This window comes from Bidens hawaiensis, unplaced genomic scaffold, assembly GCF_021521415.1.
Source record: "Bidens hawaiensis isolate Kalapana, Puna unplaced genomic scaffold, B.hawaiensis_p1.1 tig00008841_1, whole genome shotgun sequence".
Lineage (NCBI taxonomy): Eukaryota > Viridiplantae > Streptophyta > Magnoliopsida > Asterales > Asteraceae > Bidens > Bidens hawaiensis.
In genome coordinates this window covers 875,347-890,177 of record NW_027491637.1, presented here as the reverse complement: position 1 = coordinate 890,177, position 14,831 = coordinate 875,347, and the positions used below count along the sequence as shown (strand labels likewise).

At 33.7% G+C, this 14,831-nt stretch overlaps 2 protein-coding genes across 2 annotated transcripts; both read right to left on the bottom strand.

Annotated features, from left to right (window-relative positions):
* Positions 1 to 573: 573 nt before the first annotated feature.
* LOC143530081 (sm-like protein LSM1B) lies at positions 574 to 5,573 on the bottom strand. The gene is made up of 5 exons (XM_077025704.1): positions 5,513 to 5,573; positions 3,622 to 3,690; positions 3,416 to 3,531; positions 3,264 to 3,326; positions 574 to 697 (listed from the first exon to the last, which is right to left on the bottom strand). Exons 1-5 carry the CDS (start codon positions 5,571 to 5,573, stop codon positions 620 to 622), a joined length of 387 nt encoding a protein of 128 aa, XP_076881819.1. The 3' UTR covers positions 574 to 619.
* A 1,339-nt stretch (positions 5,574 to 6,912) lies between these two features.
* On the bottom strand, positions 6,913 to 7,718 carry LOC143530080 (small ribosomal subunit protein uS14z/uS14y/uS14x). The gene is made up of 3 exons (XM_077025703.1): positions 7,627 to 7,718; positions 7,099 to 7,198; positions 6,913 to 7,013 (listed from the first exon to the last, which is right to left on the bottom strand). Exons 1-3 carry the CDS (start codon positions 7,686 to 7,688, stop codon positions 7,005 to 7,007), a joined length of 171 nt encoding a protein of 56 aa, XP_076881818.1. The 5' UTR covers positions 7,689 to 7,718; the 3' UTR covers positions 6,913 to 7,004.
* Between the last annotated feature and the right edge of the window lie 7,113 nt (positions 7,719 to 14,831).

The window sequence follows — 14,831 nt, the reverse complement described above, 5'->3', positions numbered from 1 at the left end:
ACAAACGCTAGGACACCCTTTTAGGGGCTAAAGTGAAATTGCACTAATTTTGACGTTATTTTACTAATCTCGTGAAAATAACGTTAAAAGTGGCGGAAGGTTAATCAGGCATCATGTGGTAGCGTTGATAGCCGAAAAACAAGGGTACATGCACCAATCGGCCGGTGTCCTAATGGTTGAGTGTTATTTGCCTTATGTCCAAGGCTTGATGCAAAACTACCATCGAGCTGGGGGTCTCACCGGAAGCAGCCTCTCTATTCCTACGGGGTAGAGGTAAGGCTGTCTACATCTTACCCTCCTCACACCCTACCATAGCTTTGCTATTGGTGGGATATACTGAGTACGATGATGATGATATTACAATACAACCAATTTATAATTAATTATTTTACTAAAGAGTCATGTTTCACATGTTTAAATGAGAGGCATTGTACATTTATCTAAAAAATACAGATAATGAAACTAATTTTGGTTGCACTTAAAAGAAAAGATCATCTGGATACTTGAAAAACACAAAGTTATTATTCAACAATCATAACACAAACAAAAACTTAAAATGTGATCTATCCATCATCACCAGCACCCGCTATAATATTTGCGGGAGTAAAAAAAACAAGATTTAATCCATATCTAGGAATTCCATCCTTTTTCTCATCGTACCCTTGAGGTCCATACCATCCCTCTCCACTTTTTGAGCCTGTCATAACATATTACCATGTTATATAAGAAAGAGTAAAGTGCCATTTTCGTCCCTAAGGTTTAGCCGTTTATGCGAGTTTCGTCCAAAATGTTTGTTTTTTGCATCTGGAACCTTGAGGTTTCATGATTATTGCCAATTCCGTCCAAATTGTAAAATCCGTCAGTTTTTAACATTAACATAAGGGTATTTTAGTCTTTTCATTTTATATATTACATTATTCATTTCTCAACCCCATTATTATTATTATTATTAATGATAATGATTACCTGCCATTTACAAAATTAATATATTATTATTATATTGTTAACTAAAACCAAAACAAGTTGGATCTTATTAATTCCAAATTCCAGTAATAGATCTACAACGAAATTCCATCGCAGGGCCGTCTAACATCACCACTAACGTCCACCGATGTCTAACCCGCCACCGCTACCAACGCTTAACACCACCGTCGCCCATCTCTTCCCCACAACACCATCATTTCTAATCCATCACTGTCACATCAAGACCGTGCCTTCATCTATGTAGTTGCCAGCGCCGGTTGCGACCGCCTTCTTCATCATCGTCTACGGTTCGTCGTCTATGTCGAAGACAAACCCAAGATCTGATAAAGGGGTTTAATTGATTTGAATGCTCAGCTTCGGATTAGGTGAAACGGTTCTAGATCTCGCCGGTGGATATGTCGATTAGAACATTCTCTGACTTCACATTCTCCGAGGCAATTTCGAGTTCTCTCGAAATCTTAGATTCCGATGTCGATCTCGGTGACCCTGGTTCGTTTCGACGGGTTCGTTTGAGTTTTTTTAATCGGATGACGACAACGGGGGTGGCTGGAGTTTCAGCGATGGTGGCCAGATGTTTGAGTGATGGTGCAAACAAGAAATGGTTGAAGATTGAGTAGGGTTGCCTTTTTTATGATTCAATATTAAAGGGGTTAAATGATTTAAACTATAGACATTAAAAGACTGTTTTACCCCTTGTGTAACGTTAAAAAAGTAACAGAGTTAGTGAAATGGACGAAATTGGCAATAATCATGAAACCTTAGGGTTTCAAATGCAAAAAATAAACATTTTGGACCATACTCGCATAAATGATCAAACCTTATGGACTAAAATGGCACTTTGCTCTATAAGAAATATTAATATATTATCATATTGTTTACAAATAAAAAGAAAATGCATTACAAGTCAACACCACCCTACCCAATACCTAACTCTTTCTTTCCCACCTAACACTACACACCACAATATATATATATATATATATATATCATTTTATTATTATTATTATTTATTTACTTCCCATATTATACACGTGCTAGTAGAACATGCTACAACCTATGGGGTGTTCACGGTCCGGTTTTCACGGTTTTTACGTCAAACCGTAACCAAACCGTTTGTAACGGTTTTTTATTTTCGTAAACCAAAACCAAACCGTTGAACTCTTAAACCGAACCAAACCGAACCGTGAATAGCGGTTTGGTTCCGGTTTGGTTTCACGGTTTGGGCTTATTGAGGTTTTATACAAAATGCCCAAAATAATTTGTGATATGTAATTATATAGCTCTTCATAATTTACAAAAAATAACAAATACCGTTACAACAATTGAATTATGGGTTCTTATTCGAAAATTTGAAAGGCCAATTAAAGTCTTTTGAGTTTTAAATTGGGCTTAACCCACATTTTTTTATTTACCGTTGGTCTTTATTTTTAATAATGTTTGTCATAAGCATTAACAATTTTCATTTAATTATGTCTATTAGTATATTTGTGTACACATACATATATAATAATATAATATATTCAGACTATTTATAATTAAATCATACGGTCCGGTTCGGTTTTATACGGTTGGTTTTGGGTATAAACCACAAACCAAACCGTTCGTTACGGTTGGAAAATATTGAAACCAACCGAACGAAAGATAGGAAAGAAAACCAACCGTGAAACCAAACCGATGACCGGTTTGGACGGTTTCGCGGTTTCGAACCGAACCATGAACACCCCTACTACAAACATATTTGCTGTCATAGGAGCAATAGCTATGTCTTGTTTTGTTTTGTATTGTAGGGTAATAATCCATAAAAAAATGTTTTTATGTTAACAATTTCATGTGTTTTATATAACTGGGGTTGTTAAAAGTAAACTTCACTCAACTACCCCTTTATATGTATGTCAAAAATATTACTAGAAGGAGATCATAAAACAAATATCAAAAAAAGTGATAAAACATGTGGAGCCACCTTAAATCATTAAAGGCAAGGCTACCCATAAAACAACCACCCAAGCACTAATCTGGTTTTGTTAACAACGCTAGCCAGCTCGGAGCAATAACAGATCAGATGGCGAAAAACGTGTTATTGAAAAGACAACAACTTTAACCAATAACAAGTTGACACCCCATAAAACATATATTTTTGTCTTTTCAAACATTTTAAGGGCACTTTTAATTTTTCATCATCCGACTCGTTTTCGGCAACATTAGATGGAGAAGACATGTTTTTTAGTTATCATATTGCCTACACTTATACAAAAATAAGAAGATATGGTTTTAGAAGTTACCCTTTTTATCTCGGCTTCAGAAACCCGAGTCATATGAGGGGGAAGTTCTTCTTTCTCCAGTTCCTTGCATTATGTAAACATATCATAAAAAAAAAGTTATTTTTGTCAACGCGATGTCTTTTAAACAAAAGATCAAACAAAACAAGTCTTACCAGCTCGCCAATCAAAACAACATTCTCTCCACGAATCACATATAAACCTAATGGGATGTCGCAATAAAGATCACCAACAATTACTCGTTCACATGCACCTTCAAGGACAGCATTGGCTGTATTTGACCACAAAACCAATTTCTCAGTACTGTTACTACCAAAACTATGATATAATTATGTTTCTTAATTAATGAGAACACCAGTACCAAACTGATCAAAAGACCGAAGTATCCCCAATAGCTTCCTTCCATCTCTTAGAAGTACAAGAAGCTTTTCTGCACGAAAAAATAATAATTTTATCATCAAATTCAATGAGAATCTATACTTCAAAAGTTTACAGGGACTTTTTTGCACAATAGAGATATTTTATAACTTTTAAACATCTGATAACATTAGAGACACAACTAGCGGGTCTTTTGCATAAAGTCTTTTCCTTTAAGCATTTAACAAGGGGTGCCAATAAAAATAATTGCTTTATTTGGAGGCTTCTTTTGGACAGGATATAGATGAAAACCACGTCAGTTGTGAGAGGTGTCTATTTTGAAAATCTAAAGCGTGTTATGTGTGCTGCGGGGCAGGAGGATGGGCTGCATCTGACGGTCCACTGTGATGCTGCAAGAATAGTTTGGTTGATTTTACTTTCATGGCTAAAGATCCCGACGCTTGGAAATATCGTTTCTGTTCAAGACATTCTCGAAATTCCAGCAAAGATACAAACAAACAAGGAGAAGGGTGATTTGATACAAGCAATCTTGGTGACAACATTATGAATAATATGGAAAACGAGAAACAACGTGTTATTCAATTAAAGCCTTTTCGGTTATCAAAAGCGACTGGTGTAAAAAAAGCTACTTCGGTTCATTGGGAGAAGCATAGGAGCAAAAGATACAGTTTGGATAGGGAGAACTGGTGCAAGTGTGCAACTTTAACTTCGTAAATTTCCCGTTGTAATTCATTTTTTTTTTGTTTTCCTTCTGGTTGCTTCGTATTTTGTTTGGTTTCTTCTTTTTCTGTATGTTTGGACTTTGGACTAATTGTTTGTTTGTAGCCTCCTAGTTTCTTGCTAGGTGGGCTGGTTGGTTTTTTTTATAAAAAATGTTTTTTTCAAAGAATAGTTTATAAATAACAAAAAGAAATTACAACAGTATAACTAGGGATGAGCAAATTCGGTACCGGTACCGGTACCGGTACTGAATCGGTACCAAAGTTTTGAGTTTCGGAATCGGTACCGGTATTTCCCGAATTTTTTTATCTTCAATACCTTGGTACCGTCCCGGTACCGGTACCAAAAAATTGCAATTTTCGGGACCGGGACCGGTCGGTAACGTTCTCATCCCTAATTATTATAACTGATTAGATTAATAACTTTACGTACAGAGCTAGTATCTCCTTATCTAAACATAGTGGTTTGGTATAAGTTAAGTACTTAAACATGCTTCCACCAGCATAGCAATTTATGTTCTTTCTTAATCATTTGATTTGAAACAGCATTTGTTAGCTATCCAGTGGATCAGGTCAACTCGTGCTAAATCATACGATATTAAAGTCAAGGGCTAGATTCGTGGAAATCAAAGTCATGAGTTGAGCTCTTATTAAGTCGAAGTCAATGGCGAGTTTAGTGGATAAATTAGCGGAGAGCAGTAATTTGTCTTTGTTTTCAATATTTTTACCATAAATATTTAAGGCTCGAGTGGTTCATGTTGGATTATTAGTGTTTTCTTTGTAATCAAAGACCATCCCCTCTCGAATCGGGCCGACTATCTTTCCTAATCTAGTATCTATCCGAATCGTAAAAAGCACTCGGCGGAGATAGCCAATTGAACAAAGGCCTAATACTAGATCAGTTAAACACAAATCAATAAAATCAATAATTAAGAGATTCAATTTAGTAAAAATTAACTTGTAATTGGTGTTTTCACAATAAACAATAAAGCAGGTTACTTGTTAAACTTTTATAAGAAACAAGTATGTTGTTGAGATAGTTAACAGCAAAACTATTATGCAATGACATTAGAGGTATAAAGTTCATACAATTAAGCTATAGATAGTAAAACAGTAAAATTAAAAACCATGAAGATATAATAAAGAGAAACTTACTGTCAAGATAGCTTGCAAGAGAGGTAGAGAGATAGATATCTTCCGGGCCTGCCCACGACATTATTATAATTCAAACTGTGTTTGTTTTCGGTTTATCAATCAAAATCAAAATAATAAATCACCGAATATTGACATCAGCCTCTCAATTCCCTTATTATTTCTAATGCTAAATTAAAACCCTAGCTAGGGCTGCTAAATCGATTTCGGCTACAGATATCACCGAATAATCTTGAAATCAAAATATTATTATTATTATTGAAGGACCTGACGAAAGAAAAGAAAGAGTGAATTGTACTTGCGGATCTATCTATAATATAAACCCTAAAATTACTATCCCCGAAATTGGGGATGTTTGGAAGATATGACACGATTGGAGGGTGATGTTAAAATAATATCATAAGCATTGTTCATTTTAATTTCTAGATTAAAGTTTTAGCCAAATTATTTTACTTTTACTAATTTAACATGATTCATACTTAAATCTTGTGTTTTCTAAAATTGGTCAATGTAAAAATTAATATGTGTACTTGGCACTTAATTACATTATTAGTCTTTAAATTAGAATCATATAAAAAAACTTTGTTAGACCAGGCATCGTTTTCTTTTTTATCAAGATCAGGTTTAATTTAAAAGAGAAAAACAAGTTTGAAATATTTAATAATTTGAACAAGAGCTTACAAGGTCTTCGTCACTCGTATAATGTTTTTGTGTCTTATGTTATATGATATGACAAACTTACATGTAAAATTGAAAATTCTAAATAAATGATGTTACTTTTAGACATTACTAGTTTAAACTTCTATATAAACCGGCTTTGACTTAGGGTCAAGTTTTATTGTAAGATTTAGGATTTTAAGAATTTTGGCTATCAAAAATACGTGTAAGCCTTTTAAAAGATAAACGCATCCCATTTATCAAGCTAATCTTGAGTTATCCAGCTGATTTCAAGTCATGTTGGACTCGATATCTGAATTAGAAGAGACTTAGTAAAGCTTCATAAGTCTTTTGGTTCAACTAACAGAACCAACTATTGTAAATAGCAACTTACAATATCCAAATGAGAGTTAATATTTACATTACTACATATATGGTGCGTCATACTATTACCAGGGCAACTGTTTTACCAGCACTGTTAAATGCAATGGCTCAACTTCATTTTTAAACCATCTTTAAACATTAATTCTCTACACTCACTACTCAACTAAAATATATTTCAAGTTCGGAGCAGCTTGCAACATATAAAAAAAACGTTTAAATTGATCAAACGAAAGCAACACACCAGGTATATAATGACAAAAAAGCATAGATTGCAAGTTGAAATCAGCAGACTGCAAAAACAAGCAACCAAATAGTAGCCTTTTCAATCCGACATACATAAATCATAACCACAATCTTAGATCCAAAAATAAAAAACAGACAGTTAACAAAACTTTAAAACAATATTGTGATCCAATACTGCTAACTCCATCTGATCCTACTTCATTGGTGCAAATCAACGGTACTGTTAATAAACAAAGAAAAAAATATTTTAAAATCAAACCAACGATAATCAGCAGCGCACGATTTAAAAAAACATCAAAACAAACCTTGATGAAGCCAATCTCCTTTGCATTGCTGTGAAAGCATTGTCTGCAGCACATAAGCCCATACTTCCTGATCAACCCATGTGAGTTACCGCATACTCGGCTAGTACAACAAAACCAGGCATACCAACAAATCGTTAACATTATAGATAATTAAAACCCAATAGCACAAAATACCTCACAATTATCATTAGAACACCTAAAGATAGTAACATTTTAGTTCCTTCAACGACAAACATTCATTTAACAACTAACTGTTAACCGCAAATCAAAACAATGTTTCACCATCCAATGTGCTTAATTCTATTAGCTCACATTCATAAATATGCATTTCATGTAATAAAGTTTGATACTTTAACCTAGTCATGAATTTGTTTAATCAAAAATCAAGATTTGCAACATTAACAACACCATATAAATTAAAGCCTAACATAAAATGTACAGAGATTGTGTTAACAGCTGCTGTCATCGAACACCATACATTACAAGCATATGAATAAACAGTATCGGCTAAGGATGAAATAAGCTAACCAAGTACGGGAACCAGGGCCATAGGTTTTGGGGTGCGAGTTCCAGATGTTAGAGTGACCCATTTTTCTTCTTCGTGTGTATGCAGGCGATGAATGAAGTCTGTAACTCGATGAATTCAAAACCCTAGATTTGCACCTTTTATCTTCTATCCAGATTCAGGCCCACTAAATGTTGGATATTCAAATGCTGCATAGGCCCATAAAGGATTCCAACAAATATTCATATGTTAGGCCCGATCCGGAAACCACAAGGCTGCTACTTTTTCTTTTTTTGGACAATTCACTTCAAAGTTCACACACGCTTTTTTATATTGGTTTTTAATACTCCCAACTTTCACTCATTGATAGATAACACTTTCAACTAACGATTTGTCTTCCACCACTCCCAACTTGCAACTACTTTTCTTCTGTCACTTCTGAACTTAACGGACCCTAACTCCGTTAATTATTTTTGGTGATGTGGCGTGTTTTTACTGATGTGGCATTTCAAACATGACATAACATTTTTTAATGAAAATAAATAACTAAATAAACAAAATAGACCCCACCAATAAACCATCATCTTCATCTTCTTAATTTTTCACTCACAAAACCATAACCTCCATCACCACCATCACCACCCAATATTCATCCCCTTCATATCCTTCTTCGAATTAGAGGTTACCATTACACAAAAAAGGTAAAATTAGAGGTTATTACTATCGTGTATCATGATAGAGGTTTCAAACTCTAACAAATTAGGCTGTTGAAGGAAGATTTTGGGAGAGTTGGAACAAAGAAAATGGACCCTAACTACGGAGAGCTGAATCTGGCGTATCGTCGTGGCTTACCGGAATTCTAACAACTAATTGATGATATCATCAACCTCGTTAACTCACATTCACCTTATTGATTAAACCCCCAAAATTGAAGCGAGTTTGGCGTGAAAGTGGTTGTGGTTTGAGGAAATCGACGAGTCACCATGGGAATCGTGGTCATAGGCGGTGCAGAGCAAGTGGTTTTCAAAGCTTATCTCATTGACGGCCCGTGGAAATTGAGGTCGTCGTCGTGGAAATCGAGGTCACAGCCGTGGAAACTGACGAGTAACCATGGAAGTCCTAGTTGCAGCATGGAAACTGATTGTTCGTGGTGATAGAGGTGGGTGATGGTGGTGGTGGTAATGGAGGTGGTTGGTTGGGTGGTGTTGGTATTAGATGTTAGGGTATTATGAAGAAGATGATGAAATGGAGACATGTACCCACAACTTTAAAAAAAATGCACATCGCATGCCATATCAGTAAAAACATGCCATGTCAACAAAAAAAACTAACGGAGTTAGAGCCCGTTAAGTTCGAGAGTGACAGAAGAAAATAAGTTACAAGTTGGGAGTGGTGAGTAACAAATCGTTAGTTGAGAGTGTTATCTACCAAAGAATAAATGTTTAGAGTATTAAAAACCAATATCCCTTTTTTTTGAAATGATGTAACGACTTTTTTTAATAGATGTTCTATGTCCATTTATTTGTTTTTTTTATAGACAAAATGGCAAAACAAGTCCTTTATGTTGTTATGGTTTTTCAATAGTCGTCATTTGGAAAACTTAATGACTGAAATCATATTATGTGTTTCCAATGTTGCACGTTACGTCCTTTTCCACTAACCCAGTTAGATTTTTCCGTTAACTCTGGTCACATGACCTGCACGTGAGGGTATATATGTAATTTCATTATCCAGCCATTTTGTCTTTTAAAGATAAACCCCCCTCCCCCCTTTCTCTCTCTCTAAACCAACCTGCAACATCCTCTCTTTCTTTACAGCACTGCCGCCACCATCTCCGACCACTCAACCACCACATCCATATCGTCATATCCGCCACCACCTATGACACCGGCATCCACATCTCCGTCTTCGCCAACAAATTCCCCGTCGTCTACGCCGCGACATCTCTACACCACTGCCGCTGCCCCGTCGTTTATGTGAAATTAACTTCCTCGACACCCCGTTTGGCGTGAAATTGAAGATCGGGGCTCCAGTTTTCATCTATGCATCTATGCTGTCGGTAAATATAAAGCCTCTGTCATTGTTTCAAGGTGTTTTGGGGCTAAATTTTGTGCGATTCCGACCATTTCTAGGGTTCCGATGAGGTGACATAGAAGGGTATAATATATTGATGGTGGTGGTTTTATGGCTGTTAGTGTATAGTTGATTGGTGGTGGTGGTGGTTTCTAGTGCTGTGATGGTGACGATGCCGGCCATAGACGAACCGACAAAGTCGTGTTGCCGGAGATGTTGTGGAGATGGAGATGGTGACTGTTGCCGGCCGGCCGTAGACGAACCTACAAACTGCATATAATAAACTGTATTTATTCTAATATCTGTACATACATATTTATGTATACATGTTATACATATATTATTTTAGTATTAATTTAGTCATTTTATAAATATAATTTGTTTATTTTATTTTTATAATTTTATTCTTAACCTTATGCCTAAATAGGATGATGATGATGATGATGATGATGATGATGATGATAGGTTGTGGCTGGTGTTTGGTTGTGGTGTTGATGGTGGGTTATGAATATTTGGGGAAGAAGATGATTAAAAAGAAAAAACCTTTTGTTTATTTAAAGCCCAAAATTTTAAGTTAATTACACTAATAAACCCTGAGGGGGTAAAAGGACTAAATTGCCCTCACATGCGATGCACATGACTGGATTTAACAGGAAAAACTAACCATCGTTAGTGAAAAGGACGAACCGTGCAACGTTTTTTAAACATAAAGGATGTTTTCTGTCATTAAGTTTGAAAAAGACGTCAATTGAAAAACCGTGCAAACATAAGAACGTCTTTTGCCATTCTGTCTTTTTTATATTAGATTGAATAAGAAACTCACGTTTAATTATGAAATTAACCTTCAGATTCTAAAAAGATAATAATATGAAATTGTTAACATATATCAATTTGATAGACAACATAAAAAATATTTAAAAAGCCTAGCTAACAAACGATTTCAACCTCTTAAATGTTCTTGTATACTTATAGTTATAGTTGTGTGCTTCTTCATTAATGTTCATCTTGTTCACGGGCTAATCATTTGAGAGCCAATTTTTTTAAAATTTGGGGTCATTAGTAGTGATAAACTCAGTTGAAATCACTATCGGCCAATTACATTTAGTTGGAATTATTAGATACCAATAAATCATTTGTTTATTACAAGTTTATGTAATTATTTTTGTATTATGTTAAAATATTTAATAAAATTTTCTTAAGGGTCAGTATATAATTTTCTTGGGTCTATTTCAAAATCTTTTAGATATTGAAATCGGGCCACTCAAGATTATATCATATTTATACTAAAACAAAAGAAAATCATATGGGTGTGGTTGCACCTCATCCCCTCAAGCTAGGTCCACCATTGTAGCCAAAATACCTACAACGTGGTTCGGTTTTCCGACTAGTTATGAGTAGAAATAGTAAATTAAGCTGTACAATACAATTTGAAAACCGACTAGAGTTTCTTAAAAAAACTATTTGAAAACATAGTAAAGATTTGAAAGCATCAAATTCATTGTACCTTTTTCTTTCGTTATTTATTCCTTTCGTTCAACTTTCTCTTCAAATTAAAAAAATTAATGAGGTGTTTGGGATTCCTTATCAAAATAACTTAATAATTTATTAACTTTTATAAGTTAAAAAGATGTTTTGACAATGTAACCTTTTCAACGTTTTAAAGATGAAAAAAAAGGAGTTGTTGATGAGTTATGAGAGAGTAAATTATCAAAAGAACTTATAAAGGTAAAAAGGTGGTGCAAAAAAGGTATCCATCCTAAGATCAACTGATTAAAACTTAAATAAAGATAAAAAAATTAACTAAAATTCAAATTATAAAAAATTAAAAGTTATATAGAATCCACACGAAAGATGTTGATACATACACCCCTGCCCTCAACGTGCAACGGTTGATTAGGTATGATTTTGTAGCACCAGCCCCCCAAAAGGTGAGTGAATCATTAGATCCACACCAATATTATTATTATTATTATTATTATTATTAAAACAAATAAGATTGTCTCCACATGCCTCTTCTCTATTGATCGATTACCTTTGTTTCCAAATATATCTTACATTTCTCTCATTTTCTTAACAATTAAATAAATCAAAAAGAAATTAAATTACTAATAATTAATGTAAGAATTTAACTTTAAGTTTCAAAACCAGCTTTCCAATATTCAATTGTTTCAACTTCAATACCCGGTTTCCTTGATATTCAATTCCTTTTAACATAATCACCCAAATCCCTCTTTCAATCGGCCATTATTTTACATCGATCCAATGATGATTTCATTAGATACTGCAAATATAATCGACACCGGAGTTTGGCTAAATAAGCGTGATCGACGATAAGATCGGTAGTTAGGACTTAGGAGAGTAAATAAAGTTGGTTTTAATGTTTACAGGTCTTATAATTTAATCATTTTGATTATATTTTAAATAATACATATTGAAGATACCAAACATGACAATTTATTAATTAAGCATCTATTTGTGTTAAATAGTTATTATATGTTATATGAACATTAAGATTAACAAATACTATAATACCAACATTAAAGTTGTTATTTTAAATTTCAATTATTTGTATCTACGTATAACAAATAGAACTAAGTTTGAATAGTTTTTAAAAATTTAGACACTCACTTGGATTTATATATTTGGAAACAACCAAATATTACTTATTAAATTAGAACTTTTATTATATAGACAGTAACCAGACTAAATTTTGGTTTGACATTTCTTATTTTATGTGTAAAATTCAAAATAGACAGTTATTTTTAAAACTTGTCTTGTGTTATGCCTTTAATCTCGCAACCTTTCCCTTTTTTTACAAATGATGTTAATACAATTACTATTGTTTGATATTGCAATTAAAAATTAAATACATTCTATTTTTGTTTATGTGTTCTAAAATACTCATCTATCCCATGTCTCACTATCGATTAATTGTATATATTTGGGTCTAAGACTCACATCTTCCACATCGTATCAAGGTATGTTTTCAGTATCGTTTCATTAATATATAAAATTTTGAAAAAAGAAAGGGAATGTAACGAACTCTACTGAACGTTGGATTTGAATCACAGGCAAACGATGTTAAGCACATATGTGTATTCATGCGTAACATATATGGCAAAATGATCAGTCAGGTTTTCCTTTCATATTTTATTTTGTTTTTTTTTCCTTCTGATTTTAGAGGGGGGGTCAAGGATATATCAGTCATAGCATGTGCCAAGTTGAAGACGATATTTGCCTAAAGGAAGGTAAAATATGGTATTATCTACACCATATTCGACTTTTTGTTTAGACTGGTTCAGGATACAGTGATTTTAAAGTTCAATATGTCATTCAACGGGTTTTTCTTTCATATTTTATTTTGTTTTTTTACTGGTTTTAGATAGGAGAGGACAATGATATATCAGTCACGACACGAGTCAAGTTGAAGATGATATTTGCCAAGAGGAAGGTAAAATATGACATTCTCTATATCATAATCTATTTTTTGTTGGTTCATAATACTAATACTCTGATTTTATCATTTTAACAATAATTATTTAATTCAATGGGTTTTTCTTTCGTATCTTATTTATTTTGTTTCCGGTTTTGGATATGAGAGGACAAGGATATATCAGTCATGACATATTGGCATGCGTCAAGTTGAAGAAGATATTATCCAAGAAGAATGTAAAATATGACATTCTCTACACCATAATCTACTTTGTGTTAGACGGGTTCATGATATTACGAATTTAAATATTTAAGATATTCAAAGTATATAAAATAAATAAGCTAATCTTCTAATCTAGAAAGAGAAGAAATGGTAAAGAAAATATATATGTGTGCCGAAAGTACAATGGTCAAAGAATGATGGGCCCGTTGTCCACAGGGGCGGGCATGTTGACCCTCAAAAGTTCGATGTTGAATTGGCCCGTATGGAAGTTCGAACCTTTATCGTTACTTTTGGTAACTCTATAAATTTGGTCGGTTTGGATCTTTCACTTCAATAATATGGTTGGTTTAGCTAATGGAACGTTTAGATTTAAAACATAATTTGTTAGAGATGAAAGGTTTTTATCTGTTTCATAATAAAGTCGACAGGGATGTTTGATCTTTGAGAGGTAGTAATTGATATGGTTGTTTTTTTAACTAAATAATTATAACATGATTAATGTTTTTTTTAATCTTTGCATATTTTGTTCACAATATTAATGCAGGGGCTGATAGGTTATTTTAATACAGTTACGATCCAAAATAGGTTGAGTAACTATCCAAATAGAGGTACATTTTGGCACTGGTTGGATTGACCTATAATGGTTTTTGTCCAACACTTAATAAAACTTTTTATGCACTTAGCGTAATTTATGTCCACACAAGTTAAAGGATATAATATCTATTTCACATAGATACATTTGGACAACCGAGAAGTACAAAAGGTGAATTGAATTATGGGCCTCGAAGATAAAACTTAGAGTTAAAATTAAATGGTTGGTTTATGTATTCAGTGTTATGTGCCTATTTGAATTAATAATAAAGAGTTGAAGTATATTATTTTATATCCGCGTGTTTTGATGTAATTTTGGTTTAATCCAATTTGTTATTCGGATAGAAATCATATCACTAATTTATATACTTTTTTTACCTTTTTGTTGGGTCAATAAAATTGATAAGAAAAGGCTGAAATCTTCTCAACCTCCTCAATAATAGTTAAGTATGGAACTTGAGCAAATTCAGGCACTTCGAGCAAAGTTTTCACTATCCCGAGCAAATTATATTATGCGAGTAAGGTTATCTTCTTGAAGTTTTCTAAGTGTCAAGCTTCGAGCAAACTAAACTTCGTCAAGCAAGGTTGGTATTCTATCGAGTACAGTTTTCATACAAGCAAACACTTGATTGTCTGAGCATAAACCAAGTTTACAAGCAAGCTTGGTTGGTCGAGCAAAGATAAAATAAATGAGAATCTCAAGTTTGCCTATGAGAAGTAAGTGGATTTATTCTAAGTATTTCTCCAAGCAAAGTTCAATCTCGAGCAAGTTATAGTACCAGAGTATACTTTGCTTGCTCCAATAACCCTTAGTGAAGATTGAAGAGATCAAGAAGAACAAGTTAAACAGAAGACAGTTTCACGTTATAGTTTGTTTTGCAATTACCATTAACAATAGTAAAAGCCAGT